The following is a 26387-nucleotide window of genomic DNA, read 5'->3' on the forward strand; positions in this document are numbered from 1 at the left end:
ATTTCGAAATTTATTAAATGCTTATCAAAGTTGATGAGTAATACTATGTACAATACACTTTTGAGCGTCATATTCATAAAAGGTCAGTGATCAGGATTTAAATCAAGATATATCACGTAGGAGCTGACAAGCCCGTTACCATTGATTTAGATGGTCGTGTTAGTCGTAGTAATTTAAAACGAAATTACCCAGCTAATTGAACGTATCGCGTTATGGTCAGAATATAATTACAGCGTGATCAAGTTATAAAATACGATGTTACGTCTTTATAGATGTAACATACGAGTTTAAATATCTGCATTAGACCTCATGTTCATAACAGAGAAGCAATCATTCATATCGTTGAATAACGCGCGCACAAAGAACCACGACAGAACAATAAAACCACTATACACATACTTCATGAATCATTCTCAAACCTTATAGTATTTTATGTGCATTACCGTCCTGTTATGTCTTTCGTCGCTGCGTCACACCCTTGTTTCATTGAACATGTTTCAGCTAATAATTATGTAACTTCTGTCATAAAAATAATCAAATCTAATACTTGCCCGATATTGCAACAATATTGCCGTAATAAATATCTACGATAATTAATCGAGCATGAAAAATGTTAAAACAACTTTCTCTAAAACGACAATATATATAATTTAAATGTAATACGAAATCGTTTAATATACATCTTAAATTTTATCGTTCTCATTCACAGCATTTTAACACTAACTACTGACTATTACTAACCTAACCTAGCTTTGTATAGAAACAGTTTCTGTATTTTAAAGAAATTTTAAAGAAATTAGTTCCTTGAAAACTCAACCAAAGAATACTAATATACAACACTAGCATGATTCGTTCAATAAGTACGATATCTCAGTCAAAATGAAATTTTTGACATTCATTGTTTTCCATCACCGGTAACAGATTCATTTTACATACTTGTACAGTGTTGATTATAATGTTTTAATTAATTATACCGTTTTACTATTCGACAACAAGTTATCACGTAAACTGAGATCACGCAACGGTGATAATAAGATGCAACGTTTGGTAACAAAACTGGTACCACCTGTCGACAATTTTCTGATGCTTGTCTCGGTACGAGAGGACACATGTAATATTATGCTACAGCTATCCTAAATGTATACGAAGTGGCATGTTCATATATGTTAATCGGCACAAGAGCAGGCACTTAACCCTCGCTCGCTTTTACGAAGTGAAAAATAATTCTCGGTCCAAACGATGAGCGCATCGTGAATGTCTGTTTTATCTGGAACTTAATCTCTGCGCAATGTACGAATGGCTTCGCATGTTATCCTAAACGCATCAGACGACACGTGCAAAATGTAATTAAAAAATCAAACTGACACGCCTTCAGAAAATATAATTTACGATTCGTCACGGATCTATAGTTATTCTTATTTTACACGTTGTAAAATAAAAATATCATGTTAAATTATCGAAACGTCTCACTTTCTCCTTTTCAGTTCCATTTTTCTTTATTAACCGCCCATAGGCAAACTAGGTAATTTATATTATTATCTAAGCCTACTTTTTTTTCATTATTCCAAGTTTTCGAAAAACCTGAAAAGATTCTGAAACAATTATCAATATCTTCGCTATCAAATGTTAAAAAGACATTTGCAAATAAGAAAAGAGTTTTTATAAAGAATAGAAATCCAAGGATGAAATTTTGCCTGGCTCGTCAACGATGCAATTTTCCTATGGAAGGTTAATAATTTTATTAGAAGTTTTCATATCTTTATCATTTATAATTATAAATACCATTATTTTCATTATTTTCTACTAACATGTGATATAATGTACAGGTATCGATAAAAATATGCATTAAATGTTCATTGTACATATATTGCTTGCACTCATGTGTTTGCACAATGTAGAAATGCAACGTAACGATTAGCATCCATTATAGCGTCGAAGTTTTTCATGGTGCATTTACAACCACGATTCAGTTTGACATGCAATAAAAATAAAATAATGCGATGAGAACTTACCTTATTGATCCGTTGTCCTTATGCTTGCCGATGAAGAAGGTTGTCACGCCATCGACCATTTGATTCGCCCACGGTGGTTTGACCCAGATAAGGTGCTTAAAGTGACCGGCATATGCAGCAGGCAACATCCAATTTTCGATGCTAATTTCACTATTGGTGAAGATATGTAATTTAATATCTCATAAATGATTAAAATTTAGAAATAAAAAGATAATTTTTTAAATGTAAAAATTAATTTCAAGAATGATTTCACGAACACATTTTCTTAAAAATTATTGAAATTGAAAATGTCCTCGTCCCTCCTACGTACAGATTTTTTTTAATATAGCGCCCTACTCGATCTTCTTTTTATATTTAAACTGTTTCACGCGATACGTCTTCCAAAATATTTTTGGATGTATTTGTTTGTATTTGTTTATGGTAAATATTTATAAAAAAGACCTATCCCTAATTTCGATAATCTTTTAATATATATGTTGTCATCATCCTGAGTAGTGTTGCGAAGGTTTTAATTGGGGTCGCTTTATGAAAGAGTTATTATCAAAAAAGAGTTTACTCAAAAGTATATAATTTTCTACACATTATTTGCATTTAATATACTGTAGTTAACCAGATTCCTTAATTGTTTACCTTTCTTACTGAGATCGAAAAAGAACTCGAGAAAAAATGACTCACAATTAGTACAGAACATTAGTATCCAAATATTTTACTGATAACAACGAACTACAACAAAATACAACGAAATTAACAACAAAACCTAATCTAGCCCACATCTAATTTTAATTTAATCAGAAATAAGTTTGTTAGACTAAATTTTTTTCAGAATGAGGTTATTTCCACACATTCGATTTACCATTATCATTAAAATCTTCAGGCTGGTGACCTTAAGAACACATTAAAAAATTATCGAAATGAGGGTAGCTCCGCTTTTATGCATATTTACCTTATTTATATATTAAGATATAATACGTTAAATGAGAAAAATATGCAAATATTAATAATAAAAAGAATAAAAAATAGGTTCGTTATAATGAATATATAAGAGAGTATATTTAACAAGTAATTAAATTTTCTTAACAGCTTCTATTCAATAATAAAATAAAGCTTATTATCAATAACAATAAAAAATCTGAAATACCTGAACAATTGATTTTTATCCCATACAGTGTTCGCCAACATCGTTTTCGGTATAAGCATGTCAGGATGCGAATCTAAATGCACGAACGCGTTTCCTTCGAACGGAAGGTGTTTCGATCCCAAACACCGATAAATGAATGGTAGCACCTAATAAAACAATGCAAAATTTCAGAAAAAAATTCGAATTTTATACCACAGTTTAAATTTAACATCGCACGATTTTAATTTCCAACGCCTTTGATCACGTGACCAATTCGTCATTGGTAGTTGAAACGCTTGTAGCGCCTCTGGTGTGCTAACAAAGAAATTTGGACAGAACAAGTTGCGATGTAAACAAACTAGGAAGACGTTAGTCATTCATAAACTCACCTCATTGTGGCTCTCTACCGCATAAATCGGGATCCGTTTAAAGTATTTCCTAGAGAATGACATATTTCTTTTCAAGCACTAAACGTATACGAACGAACGCACGTAATCTACAAAAAAAAGATAATTACGAAATATTTAATAATTAACACCATACGACATCCACGTACACGATTAAGAGACTCCTTCACGCGAAAGCACGTGGTAACCGACTGAAGTATATACTAGGCGGGCTGCTCAAACGATTATTTTGCGAATAATGGACGGACACAACAAGCGCGTACCCCAAATTCTCACGAGACGAGTTTCGTAAGGTGGCTTTTTTCTTCTCGTTCCCCTTGAAGAAACGCCTTAGAAACCTGATCCCTCTAACTCACAATCACTATATGACATTCGAATAAATAAAATTACTTAATATTTTTTGTACTGTGAACATTACATATTATTAATATTCTTTTGTATAATTTAAGATCAGTAATAATAAATTTCAAGTTTGCAAGAGAAACATAATTTTGTTGAATTGCACAAATGTTATTTAAATTAATTTACCGCGAAGAATGATGAATTGTTTTTTATGTAAAGATTATAAATTTTAAAAACATTAATTTATATTAAATGAAAAAAACGCACACGAATACTTTCATGTACAACATATCAAACAGTTAATTCAGTATGTATTTCAAATATTTATTGTAAAACAATATAATTATATACAAGATATAAAACATTTTTCGAAAATAATAATTATAAATATATTATTTTCATAATCAACAAGTTTTACATTTTATAAGATATTATCGTGATTTCTATTGAAATTAACGATATATCAATTGATAAACAAGGATTAGCCAATGTTAAATGAGTTGCACACGAATACCGTCCCACAATTATTAGGATAATATAAACATAGTTCAATCTGAGTGTTTTGTACAGTATATTTCTAATTTAAAAATGATTTTCCATTAATTCATCACAGATTCATTATCAAAAAATTTAATTACGCAGTCCACAATTTGATTAACCACGCATACAATACGTACACATACAGACGTGTATTGCATGCGCGCCTCACATATACAACAGTTGTTGATAATAAGTTCATAATATTGTTTTATCTTATTAATTTTAATTATAATTTTTCATTGCATTACGGAGCATTTCTGATTTATAAAGTTCTAAATGTAATCGATTTGTTTCCTCTCTTAATGATGATAAAAATTGGTCAATTTCGACTTCATTAAGGTTATCACTTGATGAATGAGGAAAATGATATACACTCTCTGAAAATATATTGCTGGACAAATGTCCAGGTATATACATATAATCTTCTACTTGATTATAAGGAACATTAGGCATATAATTATAAAAAGGAGCGTAATATTGTGAATTTACAGGCTTCTCAGCTGTAACTTCATTATCTAAATGTCTCTGTGAAACATTTTTTGTTAAAAGTGTAGGAGAAAAATTACATGAATTATTCTTTCGATGTTCATTAATTCTAGGAACAGAAACAGAACTTTGTGGTTCATTATCTACATAAGACTCTTGACAATTAAATATATCTTGAATATTCTGACTATTTTTTCTGCTTAAATTTGTTTCTACAAAAGACGAATTTAACCGATCTGTCATTGATCTAGATGACAAATCTGATTGCGTTTGTGACGTATACTGTTTTTCATACGTATCAGTACCATCAGATGATCTGATAATAAATTGTTCTTTAGCAGTATTATCTCCTTGTTTCTGAATCTTTTTCCGTCTACGAAATTTACTTTTTGCATTTACTTTTCCATTCAATCTATGTTCCTTAACGGTATCATTTTCACTAGAAAATATACTTGATGTACTACTAGTCAAGTTACAATTTTCATGACGTGTAACTTTTTGTATTTTAAAAAGATCATCCAAACCTAAATCAATTGATATAGAATTGTCAGAACTATAGTTATTACTCATTTTATCCCATTTATTATCACTTAGAGAGACGTTTTCTTCTTGACTAGTCATATTTCCAATATTATCTAGTGCCTTATGTAAAGTATCAACCTTTGAATTAATAATGTTTCCACCTCGATTTGTACTATCAAAATGTTCTAATAATTTTTCTTCCTGTTCTTTACTTTCATTTTTATTTGATTCCTTCTTAGATAATTCACTTTGTATTACTGTTAACAATTCATTAACTGAAGAGTTGTTTAAACTTTTTAATTTTTGTATTAAATTGTACTTTCTATGCTCATCAATGAATGCCACAAAACTTGCTATTTGCAATAAATGTTCCCTAGGATAAGGATTTGAATATAAATATCGTAATGCATTGAGATAATCTTCTCTGTCTGTGTTGGAGATCATAAGATTTGGCATATATGAATCTAATTCAACAGGATATGGAAAATATGCATTAAAATTTTCTCCACATTTTCGATGGGAACTTTTGAAATTTTCTATTTCTTTATATAGTTCTAATACATTTTCGTCTACAGAAGTTCTAAAATATAAATAAGTGTCATTTACTTCATCGTCATTTCGTATTTCTGGATAAACACATAAGAGAGCTTTCTTTTGTACTTTATAAAATATTTTCAGCATTTCAATGTGTTTCTGATATATGAACTTTTGTATAGATTCTTTCATGACTCCCATTGCATCATTTAGTAATTTGATTTCAAAATCAAGTTTGTTTTTCCAAATAAATGCCTGTTTCAATAATATTTCCTCGTCATTTGAACATAATTCATCACAAAATGTATTAGAACCTTTCATATATTCTGTGAGATGAGAATTCAATTCTTCTAAAATGGAAACATCTGTGCCATTTTGAACATTATTTGAGATAGTTATCAGAGTATCAGCAGTTACATCACTCTTTTTCTGAATTTTCTGTTCTAAGTTTTGTTTCTGCATTTCATTAAGTACAGTACTTCTAGAAATGGTATCTTCAGAATGTATATCACTATTTACGTAATTATGATGAAAAGAAGATTTTTCTGTGTTTTTACTTTGAAAATTATATTTTGTAAATTCAATAATCATATCAATATTAGAATTTGATAAATCATCTTCTTGTAAATCTGATAAATCAACTTCAAATACCACATTTTTATTATTTTTCTGCCAGCTGGAAGGATTATTGATTGCAGCATCCAATGTAAAACTATATATAATTTTAGGCTTAGACACACTGTACGACATGATTGTAGTCTCTTTCTTCTTCTTTTTAATGCATTGAGATTCATCTATCGGATTAATACATGGTACAAACAAAGAATTAACTTTTATTTTATTTTGTAAATTAGGCATGTTTCTTAAACAGGAAAAATCCATTATATTATTTTTTACTTCTTCCACATTTTCTGTAACTTCTTTATTTATATTATCTGTTGTTTCATTAACTTTTGACTTTATATTATTCTGTATTTCCATATTAGCAGTATTCATAGATAAATCATTAATAGCTGTAGTAATAGACTTAATGTCAAATTGATTTTCGTCTTTTTCAGATTTTGCGTAAAGTTTCTCAAATTTTGTATTAGTAGTATTCCAAATATCATTTGGATAATCAAAAGGAAGTTTCAGTACATAAAAATTTGGACCTCCAATGGACATTAATAATTTTTGTAATGTTTCTAACTCATTTTCTGCAATTATTGTTATAGAGAGACCATAAGATCCATAACGTCCAGCTCTTCCTATTCTATGCAAATATGTTGGTGCATCTATGGGTAAATCAAGGTTTACAACTAAATTTACGTTATCTGCATCTATACCTCTTGCAGTTAAATCAGTTGTTACCATTATTTTACATTTAAAAGTCTTTAATTTATTAATGGCCTCAAGTCTTTTATTCATATCTTGATTTCCAGCAAAAAAGGTTGCTTTAAAACCCATAGCACTAATTTTGTTACATACAGATTGGGCTCTGTAAAAGACAGTGTATTTTAAGTATATATATGCATGGTGCTTAATTATTTGAAAAAGTGTAAATAAAAGAAATTATAAAAATATACTTACCTTGATTGATAATTTGAAAAAACTAAACTTTGTTTGAATGGAATTTTGTTAAATATCTTTATTAATTCGTCTACTTTTATTTGAACCTAAAATTTAGTATTAAAATAATTTTATAACATTTAATATAGTAGATCGAGTCCATAAGTTCATGCACATTTTTAACTGTGATAAAACAATAAAAGGATATGAAAATGAATTTACAATATATTTACCATTATTTAGTGCGATTCCTTATTATTTTTATAATAATTTATGCACCACGTGTTTTTATAATAAGTGCAATAAAAATGGACATGAACTTATGAACTGGTTTGATATTTGTATGATTATACAAAACAAGAAAATTAAATCAAACCTGTTTCATAACATTTGGATGAGAAGGAACAACTGTTATGAACTGTGTGAGTCCAACAAGTATTGGTTCATTGTTATCTGGAGATGCTAAAACAGGAGAGCACATATATGCCTGTAAAAATATTTCTAAATCTCCCGGATAAGTGGCACTTGATGCTATAACTTGTTTACTTAATGGTAATTTTGAAAAGATATAGCTGAAAATTTTTATTGTGAATAATACTTTTACTTCTTTAATAATGTCAATAATATATTTAATTATTATACAAACTTAATGTCTTTCTGAAAACTGGTTTCCATTAATTTGTCTGCTTCATCAAGAATAAATAATCTAACATTTTCAACTTTTAAGAATTCTTTATCAATTAAATGTCTAATTCTACCCGGGGCACCAACAGCTATGTGACAATTATTCAATTTCTTTCTATCACTTTCTATAGCTGTTCCTCCTATAAATACTTCAACTTTTAAACCTGAAATTAAAAAAATAATTTTATTTCATAACTCCAATTATTCATCAAACAAATAAATTTAACTAAATTTAAAAAAATATTTACCTTCTATTTCACAAGCTACAGATGAAAAAACTTGTGCAATTTGTACAGCAATTTCTCTAGTAGGTGCTAGTACTAATACTTGTACAGATGATATATCTATATCAATCATTTCAAGTGATATTATACAAAACACTAAAGTTTTACCAGTCCCTGATTTGGCACGTACTATTAAGTCTGTAGTTAACATATACATTAATAACTTATAGCTTAAAATATACAGATACAAAATAGAAAATATTATATACCAAAACCACATCTTCCTAAAGGAATTGCTTTCAATTGTATGGGTGAAGGTCTTTGAAAACCACAAAGAGATAATCCATCCAAAATTTTTTGGGAAAATCCCATTTGATAAAATGTAATATCTTCTTGTACTTTAATATCCTTTGTCCGTGGCTTTTTGTCAATATCATGTGCAATAATATGAGACATTTTCTCTATTTTCTCCTGTAACATAACTATAAAAATATTGTTTGAAATTTAGTTTTACTATTTAAACGAAATTGCGTAGATATTAGTATAGTATTAACCTGCTTAAATCAGATTAGAACTATTTTCTAATATTATATCATTTTGTTCAATCACATAGATATAATATATATATATTAAATGAATGTACTTCACTGTTAATATTTTATGTATTACTAGAGCCATATCTAAAGGATATACTTGAATAATCACATATAATTCTTAGCGTGTCAGCTTTTACTTGTGATAAAAACAAGGTTACAAATTTTGTTGGATCGTCATACATAAATATACCTACATGACATTTTATAGAGACTGTTTTGATGTACCAGTATTACTTTCCTATCTGTTACTCAAGTTAATCCATTCTCCAATCACTTTATGTGAACTGGACAAACCGTGAAAACTTCAGTATAGTCAGAGAAGAAATTTCCTCTCTAGTATAGTCTATCCATTGAAACAAGACAGTAAACGTAAACAAAATTTGATTACTGCAGCTGTAGTCAAATTTTCTTTGCTGCGTAGAAAATTTCAGTTTGGGTTGTTACTAAAGTACTCTGGTCGTGCTTAGAAGTTTTGGATAAACAAACTTGATAATTAACAAATGGTTTAAAAAATAACATACAGGAGACATGCAAGAACATAAAGAAACCCAAACTTAAATGAATTAAACTTGATACAAATAACTATATTTTAATAAACTAATTACACATTGAGAAATCTTTAATCTAGTATGATATCCATGCTTTTTGGATAGCGTCCAGATGTCGGGATTAGCTTTACAATTTTCCTCCCTTTCTCTCATTATTTTGTCTATTTATATCGTCGTATTTTACATAACAAACGCAATTTGATTATGGTCCAATAAGAAAAATTGTTATTAATTAATATCAATAATAATTGTTCTTATTGAAGTTTATCATATAGCAGAGCGAACGATTTATTTGATATTATGATATGTTACGATAATTTAGATAAATATGTAAATTAGAAAATGATTATAATTATCACTGATAGATAATTTGACAATTAATCAATATTTACATAGATAAATTCTCTCTATTAATTGCTTCGGCTACGCTACTTTACAAGTTGAATTTAGCGCTAGCTAGTTCATGTAGCGTTCATATAGAGGGCATACACATCAATTTACAGTTACTTACGTCTCCATTTCGTTGCACAGACTGCAGCAGTTTCAGTATACCGTCTGCAGTGTACTGAGTATAGTCGGCGTACCCGTATTTACGATAAATATAAATATTAATTTATTTAATATAAAAATTGTGAAAATACAATATAAATTTACGTCGTAAGTTGTTTTCTTAAGTGAGAAAACATGGGACGTCGTTCGATAAACACCACGAAAAGTGGGAAATATATGAATCCTACCGATCAAGCACGTAAGTTGATACAATGACTTAAAAATCTTAGATTTAATAATTATTATAACTTATTTATAATTATTGTAACTTATGATAACAAATTTGTTACAGGTAAAGAGGCACGTAAAAAAGAATTAAAGAAAAATAAAAAACAAAGGCAGTTAGTACGCGCTGCCGTTCTAAAGGGCAAAGATCCGGCTCAGATTATCGAAGAAATGGAAAAAATAGATCAAATGGGTAAGTAAAATATTTGATAGTTAACATTATTATGAATTGTTAACTATTGTTTTGTCAGATATTATATATTTATGAAAATATTTATATATTTATTATTTATTATATATTTATATATTTATGTTTTAATTTTCAGAATATAATGTCATGCAGCCACCACCACTTAATGAGAAAGTACTGAAAGACAAAAGAAAGAAATTAAAGGAGACCTTGGATCGCGTCTTGAAAATGTATGTAAGTATTAATTGTTGGTAAGATTAAATCAATGTTAACATATTTTAACATATCGTACAATATTACATATATTTTTTTGTTTCTTTACAGGCAAAGGATGATCAGGAAAAGTGGGCAGAGTTAAAAGAACAACTGATACAATATGAACGTAGAAGAATAGATCTCGTTTCATATTTTGAGGCTGTAAGACATGCACAACAAGTACAAGTTGATGAAATTCCATTACCATCAGCCGCCAATGACATATCTCGAATGTACTCAGGTTCTTTAACTTCACAAATACCTTTGCCTGATATGCCGCAACCACCAGCGCATATGTATCCGCCCCATCCACATTACATACCACAGCATCATCCGCTTATGAACATACCAATACCACCAAGTATTTTAAAAAAAACAAGTGCATATGCAACATGCCCTTCCATACCTACATTAGCACCTAATAAAGAATCACCCGGTGTCCCACCTTTTCCACCGCCATATCTATCAAGTGATGATGAAGATATGACTAAAGAACAAGTACCAAAATCGAGAACAATTCGATTTGCGGATGACAAAGAAGATAATAAACAAGAGTCAGACGGTAAAGATAAGGACGGTGACAAAGAGAAGGAAAAAGAAAGGGACATAGCTAAAGTGAAACCAACTACTCTACAACAGAAAATGTTAGCTATGGCAGGGCAAGATATTGATCAGTTTATGCGTGAAATGGAAGTTGTTCATAAAAAGCGGGAAACTGAACGAGCTCAAGATTTAAATGCTCGATTGTCACTACTGGAAGCAGAAAATGAATCTAATTCCAAGTCTAATAATAAATGTGGTAATAATAAAATGGAAGTGGAAGATCTAGAACCTCCAGGAGCATCAGACCATTCATCAAACCATAATCAACATACATCACATTCTCATTCTCAACATACGCAATCACACACAATGCCACCTATGGGATTGCCGCCGCCTCCTTTAATGTATAGACCTCCACCACCACCTTTACATTTAAGGATGCCGCCACCCCCACCACCCCGTATTGGACTTCGATTACCTCCTGGTAAGAATAATTCACACTATTTAATGATTTGTCAATATAAATATTGTAATAAATAATGAATAAATGAATAAATAGTAATGAATAAATTGATAATCATTATTTTGTTTGTGATTATAGGCCCACCACCAGGAATGCCGAGGATGTTGAGACCTGGTCCACCAAGTATGCCAAGAATGCCACCTCCACAAATGCAAATGCCAAATCTATCAAATATGACAAATATAGGAAGTCCTCAAATGCAGACACAATCTGCGACAGGATCACAACCTAAAACACCTAATGTACTTTCTGCTGCACCACAATTAATTAATCGAAAAGATAAAGACGGTAAAAGTACTACAACTATCGAAGCAAAACCACAAATTAGGAATTTAGCAGCTGATGTTACAAGATTTTTACCTACCTCTCTTCGTGTGAAAAGGGATGATAAAAGGAAACCAAGTATTTTGTCAAGACTTTCAGAAAGGATACCAGAAACGCAACCAATGCGAACTACTCAACCTAGAACAAAAGATGATGCATATATGCAATTTATGCAAGAAATGGAAGGATTACTTTAAATTTGTAATACTGTATATAATAGAACTTTACTTGAATAGCAAAAAATTAAATCTTAAAGAATACGTTGCGATTATTATTACTATAATATATTACTATAATATAGACATATTTTTTAATTTTTAGTCCTTAATATTTATAAATTTCAAGTGCCTTTATTTCTGCGTAAATTTATATGAACTGAATTTGTTCATAAGCGTAGCTAAAAGATTTCGACCAAAAAGATGTTTTATTGAATATTATACTTTCTAGTAATTAATTTTAACAATTAGTAATTAAAAGTTGTTCAAATTTTGCATTCAATATTACAGTATCAACAGTAACTTGTACTTTTTCTACTTAAATTTGTAAAAAATTGTTTTTTACGCAATACATGATGAAAATTTATACTATTATTTAATTCTAACGAATTAACAGAATAGACAATGATGTTGTAAAAATTTATTTTCATTAAAATTATGAAATCGCGGACTATTATTAAGGCATGCGCTTAATAATCCATATGACAGACTTGTTCTTGCTATTTCCGACAATAGTAAACGTCATTTCCTAGTTTCGAGTCAAGCATGATCATATAAACAAGTCTCGACATTCGTTAGTTTAAAATACCAAATATGTTGGTAAAATAAATTAGGTTTTCGTAATAACTAACTAGTTTCTGCAATCATTTCAAAGCAAGAAAGGTCATCCTCAACTGGATTATTAAGAAAATAATAAATAGCCATACACAAAGCATTCTCTCTTGTTGTTGTGAAAAAGGAAGGATCAGCACCTATATGCAAATTTAGAAATGTAAGAGACCTACGTGTATTATAATATTTTGTAATTATATTATGTATACTGTAATTTTGTGTAATAAATATATATAATTATGTGTAATTTTGTTTTGTGTTATTATTCTACTTTATACATACCTTTCCTTATAAAAGAATATACCATGCAAATCTTTTTGCTAAAAAAATAGTTGACTGTAATTACTTTACATCACATAGAACGTAACTCATGTCACGTAATATAAATGACACAGTATAGAGTGACAGTGGAGTTAATGTAACACCATGTATTATTCCCTTGTGAGAGAATTCGCCTGGCAACCGGCAACAGTGGTTACGGCAACCCTGTTTCCTACTTCTCTGTAACGAGATAGGAAGTCGTTTCTTAGTTTTGTGACTACGTTGTAAAAGTATCTAAATATTATTAGTGTTTCATCAAAATTAATTCTACCCTACGTTCCAGAGTTAAATGTATTGTAAAAAAGTATTTTTATGTCCTGAAACTAATTATATTTGAAGTGATTTAACTTGAACTCAAAACATGTATCCAAGAAATAGACAAAGCCAAGGCTATCCCAATAGTAAGTAGCTTTAAATAATTTTACAGTAAATTTGTAATTGTTTTCTTCGATATTTTAATGTAGTGGATATATTTTTTTGTTCATTATTTATAATAGTTGAAGGTACGTATATGGCTGTAGTAGAAGAAAATCAATACCTATATACCGGTTTATAAAGAATGGCGTTCTACAATGAATATTTTGACATAATTTTACGTTATACTTAGTGAATAATGCTAAAAATGATGTTCTAAAATAATTTTTATAATTTATTTTGATTTTTTTAAATATTCTTATATATGAAAAAGAACTTTTTCGTTTAACGTGTTAATTTGAACTTGAATAATGTAAAAATTGTATACATAGTTAGTCACAAAATTATTAGCACATACAGAAAGTTAACAGGAATACGAAAAATAAAAAGATGATAAAAGTATTCTCAGCACGTTTTATTTAAAAAATATAGTTTTCTAGTCCTTTAGCTAAGAAATCTATGGAAAAAAACAATAAAATTATCATTTGTGGTTATGAAAAAATAATGCGAAACAATTCCAAGAATTAATTAGGATCACAAAATTAGCAACACATGTTGTTAAACTTAATAATTTTTTATAATAATAATTAGAATTTTTATTTTGTGAGATATCCTTTTTGTTTTATCACCTCCCCAAGTTGGATATTAATTGATTGTTATAATGTCTTACACTGAATTTATAAGGCAGTATTTGGGTACTTGAATTGTTTTTCATAGAATGTTACATGTGTGTCATTAATTTTATAACCTGAATAAGTGCAAGGAATTGTTACATTTTGTCTTGTCAAAAACTATATTAATAATTTCATCGCTCTTTATATAATATTCATAGTTCAAAGACTAAATATCACATTTTTTAAATAAAGAGTGCTGAACGTACTTTTATTATCATTTCATTTTTCATATTTCTATAACCTCCTGTATGTGTGAATAATTTTGAGACTCACTGTATTTATTATAAAGCCGCGAATGTGTTTTTCTTGATTTTATTATCATTGATTTCAACAAAAGATACCAATAATTTCATTAATTATGTTTCCAGTGAGAAACCAAAGTAATCCAAATGTACCATATCAAGGTCAAAGCACTGTAAGTTTGCTATTTTAAGAATAATTTTACTGCATAACTTTAATTTAAAAAGTATAAGAGAAGCATATGTATATATATATATTTTGAAAACAATAATTTTCCAAGTAAATGATTCATATAATTACATATGGTATAGTAACATATATAGTATGTAGTATGTAAATAAATGAATAACACATTTTCATTATATCAATCGATAAAATCTGTTTAAGTAATTTAGAAATTTATATATCAGAAGATGCAAAACACACATACACTCAATATTTGCTATCTAAGTATTCCAGATCTTAAAATTCTTTTATTTTTCTATAATTATATTTAATTTGTTTATTGATATAAATTATTTAAATATACTAAAGATGTTAAAAATATGATATATTTAATTTTATACATAATACAGTGAAAAAATGTGATGTAAAGTAATCTAATATCTTAAGTAATTTAAATTAGTATTATTTAGAAATGCATTTTTTGTTTTTACAAAATATAAAATACACATTTGCATTTCTTAAACTTATACATATGTATATACACAAAAAATATTTCCAGTATAAAAATAATATGGAAGTATTTTTTATATTAATCTAGTACAAATACTAAACTACATTAGAGTTTTATGATGTATATAACAATAAAATACATTACATATATAATACAATGATATTCACTAATATCATTTGATGTATATATACTAGAAATTTATGACAAAATGATTCATAAATACAAGAATAAATATCTGTATAACGTTATTGATCATTCTTTTGATACTTAAAATAAATACATTTAGCACTTTTTAATATACTCAATATCTGATAATTCTGTGTGTGTGTGCGTGCGTGCGTGCGTGCGTGTGGGCGTGTGTGTGAAATATTTTGAATTCATCATAATTAGAATGTGTAATTATTGTTTTCAATATTTCCATTTGTTGTTTTCAATATTTCATCCATTTGCATGTACTAATTAGTGGTCCCTACTTTCCCCTCCCCTGCAATGCAGGAACTAGTAGCTATACAACAATACCGAGGAGGTCTATTCAGCCAGGGGCTAGTTCGTCAGTTACCCCCATAGCGTAGCTTGCCATAGGCCATATTTTTAATAACATACTGAACTGATGTTTACATAACATTTTAGGCTAAACTGTTTGTCACTAAACTAAAAATAAACTTGTCCTGATACTACATATGTAGGTTTCTCTGAAATATTATGATTTAATAGTTACAAAATATAAAAATGGCGCATGTAAGTTTTCTGTTCGTTTAAATCTTCATTATTTATTAAATTTTATTTCACAATTAGCTTAAGTGTTTGTTTCCATAAACATGAGCAAATTTTATACGCAACATGTTACAAAATTATATTTATTATTGATATAAAGCATATAGTAATGAAACTTTTACTTAGGCTTGAAAATCTTTATTCTTCTTCTTACTCTCCTTTTACTCTCCTTTTTTCTATTTTCTATTTTATGTAAACTCAGTTCAGTTATACATAAGGAAATATAGGCCACGGAAATAATTTGGCTGGTATGAGTTATGGGAGTAGCATTAGACTGCTTTCAAGTGCATATGCGATGCTAGACCTTGGTGGGATAGCACAACCGTACAGGTTCCTTGTGTAGCGGCGACCCACCCTATGTTTGCAGTACAATCAGCAGGCCAGTTTTCAAGCAACACAACCTCCTCCAAATCAACAAATTAATTACAAACAAGGAAGTTCACAAAATGCACAACCATTTAAACCACAGCAGCAGCAACAGCAACAACAACCACAAATGCAACAGGTAGCAGCAAGGAATTTGCAACATAGCAAATCTCAGCAACCACAAATGCAACAAGTAGCAGCAAAGAATTTACAGCAAGGGAAACCACAACAACAGCAACAACAATTGCCACAGCAAATTAAACAACCACAACAATCCATTGCCAATTCTTCTCAAAGCCAAGCTCAACCACAGCCTCAATCACAGTCCCAACAACAATCTCAACCACAGCCTCAAACACAATCACAATCACAATTTCAACCTCAAATACAACGGTTGAAACCAATTTTAAAACTACCTCTTCATAATCAGCAACAAAGTGCAATTGCTATGCAAAATAATCCTGTTTCATCTTCTCAACCATTAGTTCCTACTCCAACATCTCCCTTAACAACTAACTCTAATCCTACACCTCCAACAAGTAATAGCACATCTGAAGTAAAGAATGAAAGTCAAGTACCTGAAGATACAGATACTAAAATAGAAGAACAACTTCCAAGATGGAGGCGTAAAGCACCTGGATGTAAGTATTTAAAATAATCATTAAGAAGCAATTTTTATTTCTGTTTTTTTCTAAGTTTATTTAAAACGTTTTTTTTAACTACATTTGAAATAATTTTGAAATTTATATCGCATAAATTATCTAAATATAGAAACATTATATACATAATGATGATAATCCACTGCGCAAATTTGAAGATTGAAACTATTGCTATGTGCTCTAATAGATTACTATTGAGCTATTGCATATTTATAATCATTGTGAATATTGATATACTGATATATATATATATATATATGGAAAAAATTAATAAAATATACTCTTGTTTAATAAATTAGAGTAAATAAAAGACTGAAACGACTTCGTTTGAATCAACGTCTACGAAAGACATTGCAACCCAAGAATGCAATTATGGTACTAAATGAAATGAAATCTGGAGTCCAGTTCACATTTCCTGAAACTCAAGGACCTATGCCAAACTCCCTGTATCTCGTTCATGCAGAGGTATTTAGAATAATTTAATGTACACTCACACGCACGCGCGCGCACACACGCACACACGCACACACACACACACACACACACACACACTTATGCGTGTTTATACATTATAAATACTAAAATCCTAAAATAATTTTTTTTATTAAAAATAGGTTGATGGTAAAGCTTATGTTGGACAAGGATTATCTAAACCACTTGCTCGTCAAAATGCTGCTGAAAATGCATTGAAAGCATTATTACTTGAAAAAATGACGGCAGCATCTATGAAAGCACGTATTGATGCTGAATCAGATGGACAATCAGTCCAATCTATGGATACATCTACTATATCAAAAGAGGAAAATAACGAAGAAGGTGTAACACCAATGGATACTACTGTTGATGAAAGTGATGAAATTGCATGGAGTTCTTTGGCTAGTTTTGCATTATATAAACATTTCCTTGAATGGCATAATCGAGGAACATCAGTTCCAGTTCCAAGACCAGGATTACCGTCACCAGTTAAGGGAATTAAAAGAGAGATTTCTCATGTTCAAAAAACTCCAGTTCAGAAAGAACTTCCAGCTAATGCAACAAGCATACACCCTGTAATGTTATTAAATCAAATGAGACCAGGTTTAACATTTGTAGAACTTAATCGAGTTGGTAATTCACCAAATACAATGTGTACAAGTTGAATTTAGCGCTAGCTAGTTCATGTAGCGTTCATATAGAGGGCGTACACATCAATTTACAGTTACTTACGTCTCCATTTCGTTGCGCAGACTGCAGCAGCTTCAGTATACCGTCTGCAGTGTACTGAGTATAGTCGGCGTACCCGTACTTACGATAAATATAAATATTAATTTATTTAATATAAAAATTGTGAAAATACAATATAAATTTACGTCGTAAGCTGTTTTCTTAAGTGAGAAAACATGGGACGTTGTTCGATGTACACCACGAAAAGTGGGAAATATATGAATCCTACCGATCAAGCACGTAAGTTGATACAATGACTTAAAAATCTTAGATTTAATAATTATTATAACTTATTTATAATTATTGTAACTTATGATAACAAATTTGTTACAGGTAAAGAGGCACGTAAAAAAGAAATAATGAAAAATAAAAAACAAAGGCAGTTAGTACGCGCTGCCGTTCTAAAGGGCAAAGATCCGGCTCAGATTATCGAAGAAATGGAAAAAATAGATCAAATGCCACCACCACTTAATGAGAAAGTACTGAAAGACAAAAGAAAGAAATTAAAGGAGACCTTGGATCGCATCTTGAAAATGCATGTATGTATTAATTATTGATAAGATTAAATCAATGTTAACATATTTTAACATATCGTACAATATTACATATATTTTTTTGTTTCTTTACAGGCAAAGGATGATCAGGAAAAGTGGGCAGAGTTAAAAGAACAATTGATACAATATGAACGTAGAAGAATAGATCTCGTTTCATATTTTGAGGCTGTAAGACTTGCACAACAAGTACAAGTTGATGAAATTCCATTACCATCAGCCGCCAATGACATATCTCGAATGTACTCAGGTTCTTTAACTTCACAAATACCTTTGCCTGATATGCCGCAACCACCAGCGCATATGTATCCGCCCCATCCACATTACATACCACAGCATCATCCGCTTATGAACATACCAATACCACCAAGTATTTTAAAAAAAACAAGTGCATATGCAACATGCCCTTCCATACCTACACTAGCACCTAATGAAGAATCACCCGGTGTCCCACCTTTTCCATCGCCATATCTATCAAGTGATGATGAAGATATGACTAAAGAACAAGTACCAAAATCGAGAACAATTCGATTTGCGGATGACAAAGAAGATAATAAACAAGAGTCAGACGGTAAAGATAAGGACGGTGACAAAGAGAAGGAAAAAGAAAGGGACATAGCTAAAGTGAAACCAACAACTACTCTACAACAGAAAATGTTAGCTATGGCAGGGCAAGATATTGATCAGTTTATGCGTGAAAAGGAAGTTGTTCATAAAAAGCGGGAAACTGAACGAGCTCAAGATTTAAATGCTCGATTGTCACTACTGGAAGCAGAACATGAATCTAATTCCAAGTCTAATAATAAATGTGGTAATAATAAAATGGAAGTGGAAGATCTAGAACCTCCAGGAGCATCAGACCATTCATCAAACCATAATCAACATACATCACATTCTCATTCTCAACATACGCAATCACACACAATGCCACCTATGGGATTGCCGCCGTCTCCTTTAATGTATAGACCTCCACCACCACCACCAGGAATGCCGAGGATGTTGAGACCTGGTCCACCAAGTATGTCAAGAATGCTTCCTCCACAAATGCAAATGCCAAATCTATCAAATATGACAAATATAGGAAGTCCTAAAATGCGGACACAATCTGCGACAGGATCACAACCTAAAACACCTAATGTACTTCCTGCTGCACCACAATTAATTAATCGAAAAGATAAAGACGGTAAAAGTACTACAATTATCGAAGCAAAACCGCAAATGAGGAATTTAATAGCTGATGTTATAAGATTTTTACCTACCTCTCTTCGTGTGAAAAGGGATGATAAAAGGAAACCAAGTATTTTGTCAAGACTTTCAGAAAGGATACCAGAAACGCAACCAATGCGAACTACTCAACCTAGAACAAAAGATGATGCATATATGCAATTTATGCAAGAAATGGAAGGATTACTTTCAAATTGTAATACTGTATATAGTAGAACATTACTTGAAAAGCAAAAAATTAAATGTTAAAGAATACGTTGCGGTTATTATTACTATAATATATTACTGTAATATAGACATATTTTTTAATTTTTAGTCCTTAATATTTATAAATTTCAAGTGCCTTTATTTCTGCGTAAATTTATATGAACTGAATTTGTTCATAAGCGTAGCTAAAAGATTTCGACCAAAAAGATGTTTTATTGAATATTATACTTTCTAGTAATTAATTTTAACAATTAGTAATTAAAAGTTGTTCAAATTTTGCATTCAATATTACAGTATCAACAGTAACTTGTACTTTTTCTACTTAAATTTGTAAAAAATTGTTTTTTACGCAATACATGATGAAAATTTGTACTATTATTTAATTCTAACGAATTAACAGAATAGACAATGATGTTGTAAAAATTTATTTTCATTAAAATTATGAAATCGCGGACTATTATTAAGGCATGCGCTTAATAATCCATATGACAGACTTGTTCTTGCTATTTCCGACAATAGTAAACGTCATTTCCTAGTTTCGAGTCAAGCATGATCATATAAACAAGTCTCGACATTCGTTAGTTTAAAATACCAAATATGTTGGTAAAATAAATTAGGTTTTCGTAATAACTAACTAGTTTCTGCAATCATTTCAAAGCAAGAAAGGTCATCCTCAACTGGATTATTAAGAAAATAATAAATAGCCATACACAAAGCATTCTCTCTTGTTGTTGTGAAAAAGGAAGGATCAGCACCTATATGCAAATTTAGAAATGTAAGAGACCTACGTGTATTATAATATTTTGTAATTATATTATGTATACTGTAATTTTGTGTAATAAATATATATAATTATGTGTAATTTTGTTTTGTGTTATTATTCTACTTTATACATACCTTTCCTTATAAAAGAATATACCATGCAAATCTTTTTGCTAAAAAAATAGTTGACTGTAATTACTTTACATCACATAGAACGTAACTCATGTCACGTAATATAAATGACACAGTATAGAGTGACAGTGGAGTTAATGTAACACCATGTATTATTCCCTTGTGAGAGAATTCGCCTGGCAACCGGCAACAGTGGTTACGGCAACCCTGTTTCCTACTTCTCTGTAACGAGATAGGAAGTCGTTTCTTAGTTTTGTGACTACGTTGTAAAAGTATCTAAATATTATTAGTGTTTCATCAAAATTAATTCTACCCTACGTTCCAGAGTTAAATGTATTGTAAAAAAGTATTTTTATGTCCTGAAACTAATTATATTTGAAGTGATTTAACTTGAACTCAAAACATGTATCCAAGAAATAGACAAAGCCAAGGCTATCCCAATAGTAAGTAGCTTTAAATAATTTTACAGTAAATTTGTAATTGTTTTCTTCGATATTTTAATGTAGTGGATATATTTTTTTGTTCATTATTTATAATAGTTGAAGGTACGTATATGGCTGTAGTAGAAGAAAATCAATACCTATATACCGGTTTATAAAGAATGGCGTTCTACAATGAATATTTTGACATAATTTTACGTTATACTTAGTGAATAATGCTAAAAATGATGTTCTAAAATAATTTTTATAATTTATTTTGATTTTTTTAAATATTCTTATATATGAAAAAGAACTTTTTCGTTTAACGTGTTAATTTGAACTTGAATAATGTAAAAATTGTATACATAGTTAGTCACAAAATTATTAGCACATACAGAAAGTTAACAGGAATACGAAAAATAAAAAGATGATAAAAGTATTCTCAGCACGTTTTATTTAAAAAATATAGTTTTCTAGTCCTTTAGCTAAGAAATCTATGGAAAAAAACAATAAAATTATCATTTGTGGTTATGAAAAAATAATGCGAAACAATTCCAAGAATTAATTAGGATCACAAAATTAGCAACACATGTTGTTAAACTTAATAATTTTTTATAATAATAATTAGAATTTTTATTTTGTGAGATATCCTTTTTGTTTTATCACCTCCCCAAGTTGGATATTAATTGATTGTTATAATGTCTTACACTGAATTTATAAGGCAGTATTTGGGTACTTGAATTGTTTTTCATAGAATGTTACATGTGTGTCATTAATTTTATAACCTGAATAAGTGCAAGGAATTGTTACATTTTGTCTTGTCAAAAACTATATTAATAATTTCATCGCTCTTTATATAATATTCATAGTTCAAAGACTAAATATCACATTTTTTAAATAAAGAGTGCTGAACGTACTTTTATTATCATTTCATTTTTCATATTTCTATAACCTCCTGTATGTGTGAATAATTTTGAGACTCACTGTATTTATTATAAAGCCGCGAATGTGTTTTTCTTGATTTTATTATCATTGATTTCAACAAAAGATACCAATAATTTCATTAATTATGTTTCCAGTGAGAAACCAAAGTAATCCAAATGTACCATATCAAGGTCAAAGCACTGTAAGTTTGCTATTTTAAGAATAATTTTACTGCATAACTTTAATTTAAAAAGTATAAGAGAAGCATATGTATATATATATATTTTGAAAACAATAATTTTCCAAGTAAATGATTCATATAATTACATATGGTATAGTAACATATATAGTATGTAGTATGTAAATAAATGAATAACACATTTTCATTATATCAATCGATAAAATCTGTTTAAGTAATTTAGAAATTTATATATCAGAAGATGCAAAACACACATACACTCAATATTTGCTATCTAAGTATTCCAGATCTTAAAATTCTTTTATTTTTCTATAATTATATTTAATTTGTTTATTGATATAAATTATTTAAATATACTAAAGATGTTAAAAATATGATATATTTAATTTTATACATAATACAGTGAAAAAATGTGATGTAAAGTAATCTAATATCTTAAGTAATTTAAATTAGTATTATTTAGAAATGCATTTTTTGTTTTTACAAAATATAAAATACACATTTGCATTTCTTAAACTTATACATATGTATATACACAAAAAATATTTCCAGTATAAAAATAATATGGAAGTATTTTTTATATTAATCTAGTACAAATACTAAACTACATTAGAGTTTTATGATGTATATAACAATAAAATACATTACATATATAATACAATGATATTCACTAATATCATTTGATGTATATATACTAGAAATTTATGACAAAATGATTCATAAATACAAGAATAAATATCTGTATAACGTTATTGATCATTCTTTTGATACTTAAAATAAATACATTTAGCACTTTTTAATATACTCAATATCTGATAATTCTGTGTGTGTGTGCGTGCGTGCGTGCGTGCGTGTGGGCGTGTGTGTGAAATATTTTGAATTCATCATAATTAGAATGTGTAATTATTGTTTTCAATATTTCCATTTGTTGTTTTCAATATTTCATCCATTTGCATGTACTAATTAGTGGTCCCTACTTTCCCCTCCCCTGCAATGCAGGAACTAGTAGCTATACAACAATACCGAGGAGGTCTATTCAGCCAGGGGCTAGTTCGTCAGTTACCCCCATAGCGTAGCTTGCCATAGGCCATATTTTTAATAACATACTGAACTGATGTTTACATAACATTTTAGGCTAAACTGTTTGTCACTAAACTAAAAATAAACTTGTCCTGATACTACATATGTAGGTTTCTCTGAAATATTATGATTTAATAGTTACAAAATATAAAAATGGCGCATGTAAGTTTTCTGTTCGTTTAAATCTTCATTATTTATTAAATTTTATTTCACAATTAGCTTAAGTGTTTGTTTCCATAAACATGAGCAAATTTTATACGCAACATGTTACAAAATTATATTTATTATTGATATAAAGCATATAGTAATGAAACTTTTACTTAGGCTTGAAAATCTTTATTCTTCTTCTTACTCTCCTTTTACTCTCCTTTTTTCTATTTTCTATTTTATGTAAACTCAGTTCAGTTATACATAAGGAAATATAGGCCACGGAAATAATTTGGCTGGTATGAGTTATGGGAGTAGCATTAGACTGCTTTCAAGTGCATATGCGATGCTAGACCTTGGTGGGATAGCACAACCGTACAGGTTCCTTGTGTAGCGGCGACCCACCCTATGTTTGCAGTACAATCAGCAGGCCAGTTTTCAAGCAACACAACCTCCTCCAAATCAACAAATTAATTACAAACAAGGAAGTTCACAAAATGCACAACCATTTAAACCACAGCAGCAGCAACAGCAACAACAACCACAAATGCAACAGGTAGCAGCAAGGAATTTGCAACATAGCAAATCTCAGCAACCACAAATGCAACAAGTAGCAGCAAAGAATTTACAGCAAGGGAAACCACAACAACAGCAACAACAATTGCCACAGCAAATTAAACAACCACAACAATCCATTGCCAATTCTTCTCAAAGCCAAGCTCAACCACAGCCTCAATCACAGTCCCAACAACAATCTCAACCACAGCCTCAAACACAATCACAATCACAATTTCAACCTCAAATACAACGGTTGAAACCAATTTTAAAACTACCTCTTCATAATCAGCAACAAAGTGCAATTGCTATGCAAAATAATCCTGTTTCATCTTCTCAACCATTAGTTCCTACTCCAACATCTCCCTTAACAACTAACTCTAATCCTACACCTCCAACAAGTAATAGCACATCTGAAGTAAAGAATGAAAGTCAAGTACCTGAAGATACAGATACTAAAATAGAAGAACAACTTCCAAGATGGAGGCGTAAAGCACCTGGATGTAAGTATTTAAAATAATCATTAAGAAGCAATTTTTATTTCTGTTTTTTTCTAAGTTTATTTAAAACGTTTTTTTTAACTACATTTGAAATAATTTTGAAATTTATATCGCATAAATTATCTAAATATAGAAACATTATATACATAATGATGATAATCCACTGCGCAAATTTGAAGATTGAAACTATTGCTATGTGCTCTAATAGATTACTATTGAGCTATTGCATATTTATAATCATTGTGAATATTGATATACTGATATATATATATATATATATGGAAAAAATTAATAAAATATACTCTTGTTTAATAAATTAGAGTAAATAAAAGACTGAAACGACTTCGTTTGAATCAACGTCTACGAAAGACATTGCAACCCAAGAATGCAATTATGGTACTAAATGAAATGAAATCTGGAGTCCAGTTCACATTTCCTGAAACTCAAGGACCTATGCCAAACTCCCTGTATCTCGTTCATGCAGAGGTATTTAGAATAATTTAATGTACACTCACACGCACGCGCGCGCACACACGCACACACGCACACACACACACACACACACACACACACACTTATGCGTGTTTATACATTATAAATACTAAAATCCTAAAATAATTTTTTTTATTAAAAATAGGTTGATGGTAAAGCTTATGTTGGACAAGGATTATCTAAACCACTTGCTCGTCAAAATGCTGCTGAAAATGCATTGAAAGCATTATTACTTGAAAAAATGACGGCAGCATCTATGAAAGCACGTATTGATGCTGAATCAGATGGACAATCAGTCCAATCTATGGATACATCTACTATATCAAAAGAGGAAAATAACGAAGAAGGTGTAACACCAATGGATACTACTGTTGATGAAAGTGATGAAATTGCATGGAGTTCTTTGGCTAGTTTTGCATTATATAAACATTTCCTTGAATGGCATAATCGAGGAACATCAGTTCCAGTTCCAAGACCAGGATTACCGTCACCAGTTAAGGGAATTAAAAGAGAGATTTCTCATGTTCAAAAAACTCCAGTTCAGAAAGAACTTCCAGCTAATGCAACAAGCATACACCCTGTAATGTTATTAAATCAAATGAGACCAGGTTTAACATTTGTAGAACTTAATCGAGTTGGTAATTCACCAAATACAATGTGTACAAGTTGAATTTAGCGCTAGCTAGTTCATGTAGCGTTCATATAGAGGGCGTACACATCAATTTACAGTTACTTACGTCTCCATTTCGTTGCGCAGACTGCAGCAGCTTCAGTATACCGTCTGCAGTGTACTGAGTATAGTCGGCGTACCCGTACTTACGATAAATATAAATATTAATTTATTTAATATAAAAATTGTGAAAATACAATAT

At 29.8% G+C, this 26387-nt stretch overlaps 6 protein-coding genes across 12 annotated transcripts; 4 read left to right on the forward strand and 2 right to left on the reverse strand.

Annotated features, from left to right (window-relative positions):
* Positions 1-959: 959 nt before the first annotated feature.
* LOC138180758 (UPF0489 protein C5orf22 homolog) lies at positions 960-3733 on the reverse strand. 3 transcript variants are annotated; one of them, XM_069114908.1, is made up of 5 exons: positions 3686-3733; positions 3519-3625; positions 3151-3296; positions 2013-2162; positions 1348-1719 (listed from the first exon to the last, which is right to left on the reverse strand). In XM_069114908.1, the coding sequence occupies exons 2-5, from the start codon at positions 3579-3581 to the stop codon at positions 1620-1622; spliced, it is 459 nt and encodes a 152-aa protein (XP_068971009.1). In that variant the 5' UTR covers positions 3582-3625; positions 3686-3733; the 3' UTR covers positions 1348-1619. The 3 variants fall into 3 exon arrangements, with proteins under 3 accessions (XP_068971018.1, XP_068971009.1, XP_068971001.1); XM_069114917.1 differs by lacking the exon at positions 1348-1719 and adding an exon at positions 960-1314 and having other exon boundaries at positions 3519-3713; XM_069114900.1 differs by having other exon boundaries at positions 1349-1719; positions 3519-3713.
* A 448-nt stretch (positions 3734-4181) lies between these two features.
* Positions 4182-9690, reverse strand: LOC138180727 (uncharacterized). Of its 4 annotated transcripts, none has more exons than XM_069114839.1 (7): positions 9110-9690; positions 8686-8898; positions 8441-8614; positions 8155-8356; positions 7885-8080; positions 7530-7615; positions 4182-7437 (listed from the first exon to the last, which is right to left on the reverse strand). In XM_069114839.1, the coding sequence occupies exons 1-7, from the start codon at positions 9192-9194 to the stop codon at positions 4641-4643; spliced, it is 3753 nt and encodes a 1250-aa protein (XP_068970940.1). In that variant the 5' UTR covers positions 9195-9690; the 3' UTR covers positions 4182-4640. The 4 variants fall into 4 exon arrangements, with proteins under 4 accessions (XP_068970940.1, XP_068970949.1, XP_068970966.1 ...); XM_069114848.1 differs by having other exon boundaries at positions 9207-9688; XM_069114865.1 differs by having other exon boundaries at positions 8686-8887; positions 8971-9200.
* A 209-nt stretch (positions 9691-9899) lies between these two features.
* On the forward strand, positions 9900-12488 carry LOC138180746 (WW domain-binding protein 11-like). Of its 2 annotated transcripts, XM_069114887.1 has the most exons (6): positions 9900-10308; positions 10402-10527; positions 10661-10758; positions 10849-11563; positions 11675-11806; positions 11924-12488. In XM_069114887.1, exons 1-6 carry the CDS (start codon positions 10245-10247, stop codon positions 12364-12366), a joined length of 1578 nt encoding a protein of 525 aa, XP_068970988.1. In that variant the 5' UTR covers positions 9900-10244; the 3' UTR covers positions 12367-12488. The 2 variants fall into 2 exon arrangements, with proteins under 2 accessions (XP_068970988.1, XP_068970980.1); XM_069114879.1 differs by having other exon boundaries at positions 10849-11806; positions 11924-12487.
* A 951-nt stretch (positions 12489-13439) lies between these two features.
* Positions 13440-18259, forward strand: LOC138183272 (uncharacterized). Its single transcript, XM_069119947.1, has 5 exons — positions 13440-13718; positions 14774-14820; positions 16565-17106; positions 17420-17585; positions 17735-18259. The coding sequence occupies exons 1-5, from the start codon at positions 13679-13681 to the stop codon at positions 18257-18259; spliced, it is 1320 nt and encodes a 439-aa protein (XP_068976048.1). The 5' UTR covers positions 13440-13678.
* A 240-nt stretch (positions 18260-18499) lies between these two features.
* Positions 18500-20347, forward strand: LOC138183281 (WW domain-binding protein 11-like). Its single transcript, XM_069119961.1, has 3 exons — positions 18500-18563; positions 18657-18862; positions 18953-20347. Exons 1-3 carry the CDS (start codon positions 18500-18502, stop codon positions 20345-20347), a joined length of 1665 nt encoding a protein of 554 aa, XP_068976062.1.
* A 986-nt stretch (positions 20348-21333) lies between these two features.
* LOC138183284 (uncharacterized) lies at positions 21334-26185 on the forward strand. The gene is made up of 5 exons (XM_069119976.1): positions 21334-21642; positions 22698-22744; positions 24489-25030; positions 25344-25509; positions 25661-26185. Exons 1-5 carry the CDS (start codon positions 21603-21605, stop codon positions 26183-26185), a joined length of 1320 nt encoding a protein of 439 aa, XP_068976077.1. The 5' UTR covers positions 21334-21602.
* Positions 26186-26387: the final 202 nt, after the last annotated feature.

The sequence above is a fragment of the Bombus flavifrons genome, chromosome 1, assembly GCF_040668555.2.
Source record: "Bombus flavifrons isolate JBK064 chromosome 1, iyBomFlav1_principal, whole genome shotgun sequence".
Classification (NCBI taxonomy): Eukaryota; Metazoa; Arthropoda; class Insecta; order Hymenoptera; family Apidae; genus Bombus; species Bombus flavifrons.

Excerpts from the sequence above, each read along its gene's own strand:
- LOC138180758 (XM_069114908.1), bottom strand. The coding sequence starts at position 3,581 with ATGTCATTCTCTAGGAAATACTTTAAACGGATCCCGATTTATGCGGTA. Across the intron at positions 2,163-3,150 it reads GATAAAAATCAATTGTTCAG|TGAAATTAGCATCGAAAATT; the intron begins GTATTTCAGATT and ends CTTCACCAATAG. Across the intron at positions 1,720-2,012 it reads AAGGACAACGGATCAATAAG|GAAAATTGCATCGTTGACGA; the intron begins GTAAGTTCTCAT and ends AACCTTCCATAG.
- LOC138180727 (XM_069114839.1), bottom strand. The coding sequence starts at position 9,194 with ATGTATGACGATCCAACAAAATTTGTAACCTTGTTTTTATCACAAGTA. Across the intron at positions 8,615-8,685 it reads TTTAGGAAGATGTGGTTTTG|ACTTAATAGTACGTGCCAAA; the intron begins GTATATAATATT and ends TGTTAACTACAG. Across the intron at positions 7,438-7,529 it reads TTTTCAAATTATCAATCAAG|AGCCCAATCTGTATGTAACA; the intron begins GTAAGTATATTT and ends TGTCTTTTACAG.
- LOC138180746 (XM_069114879.1), top strand. The coding sequence starts at position 10,245 with ATGGGACGTCGTTCGATAAACACCACGAAAAGTGGGAAATATATGAAT. Across the intron at positions 10,309-10,401 it reads GAATCCTACCGATCAAGCAC|GTAAAGAGGCACGTAAAAAA; the intron begins GTAAGTTGATAC and ends AATTTGTTACAG. Across the intron at positions 10,528-10,660 it reads GGAAAAAATAGATCAAATGG|AATATAATGTCATGCAGCCA; the intron begins GTAAGTAAAATA and ends TTTAATTTTCAG.
- LOC138183272 (XM_069119947.1), top strand. The coding sequence starts at position 13,679 with ATGTATCCAAGAAATAGACAAAGCCAAGGCTATCCCAATA. Across the intron at positions 13,719-14,773 it reads AAGCCAAGGCTATCCCAATA|TGAGAAACCAAAGTAATCCA; the intron begins GTAAGTAGCTTT and ends TTATGTTTCCAG. Across the intron at positions 17,586-17,734 it reads TGTATCTCGTTCATGCAGAG|GTTGATGGTAAAGCTTATGT; the intron begins GTATTTAGAATA and ends TATTAAAAATAG.
- LOC138183281 (XM_069119961.1), top strand. The coding sequence starts at position 18,500 with ATGGGACGTTGTTCGATGTACACCACGAAAAGTGGGAAATATATGAAT. Across the intron at positions 18,564-18,656 it reads GAATCCTACCGATCAAGCAC|GTAAAGAGGCACGTAAAAAA; the intron begins GTAAGTTGATAC and ends AATTTGTTACAG. Across the intron at positions 18,863-18,952 it reads ATCGCATCTTGAAAATGCAT|GCAAAGGATGATCAGGAAAA; the intron begins GTATGTATTAAT and ends GTTTCTTTACAG.
- LOC138183284 (XM_069119976.1), top strand. The coding sequence starts at position 21,603 with ATGTATCCAAGAAATAGACAAAGCCAAGGCTATCCCAATA. Across the intron at positions 21,643-22,697 it reads AAGCCAAGGCTATCCCAATA|TGAGAAACCAAAGTAATCCA; the intron begins GTAAGTAGCTTT and ends TTATGTTTCCAG. Across the intron at positions 22,745-24,488 it reads CATATCAAGGTCAAAGCACT|CAGCAGCAACAGCAACAACA; the intron begins GTAAGTTTGCTA and ends TTTAAACCACAG.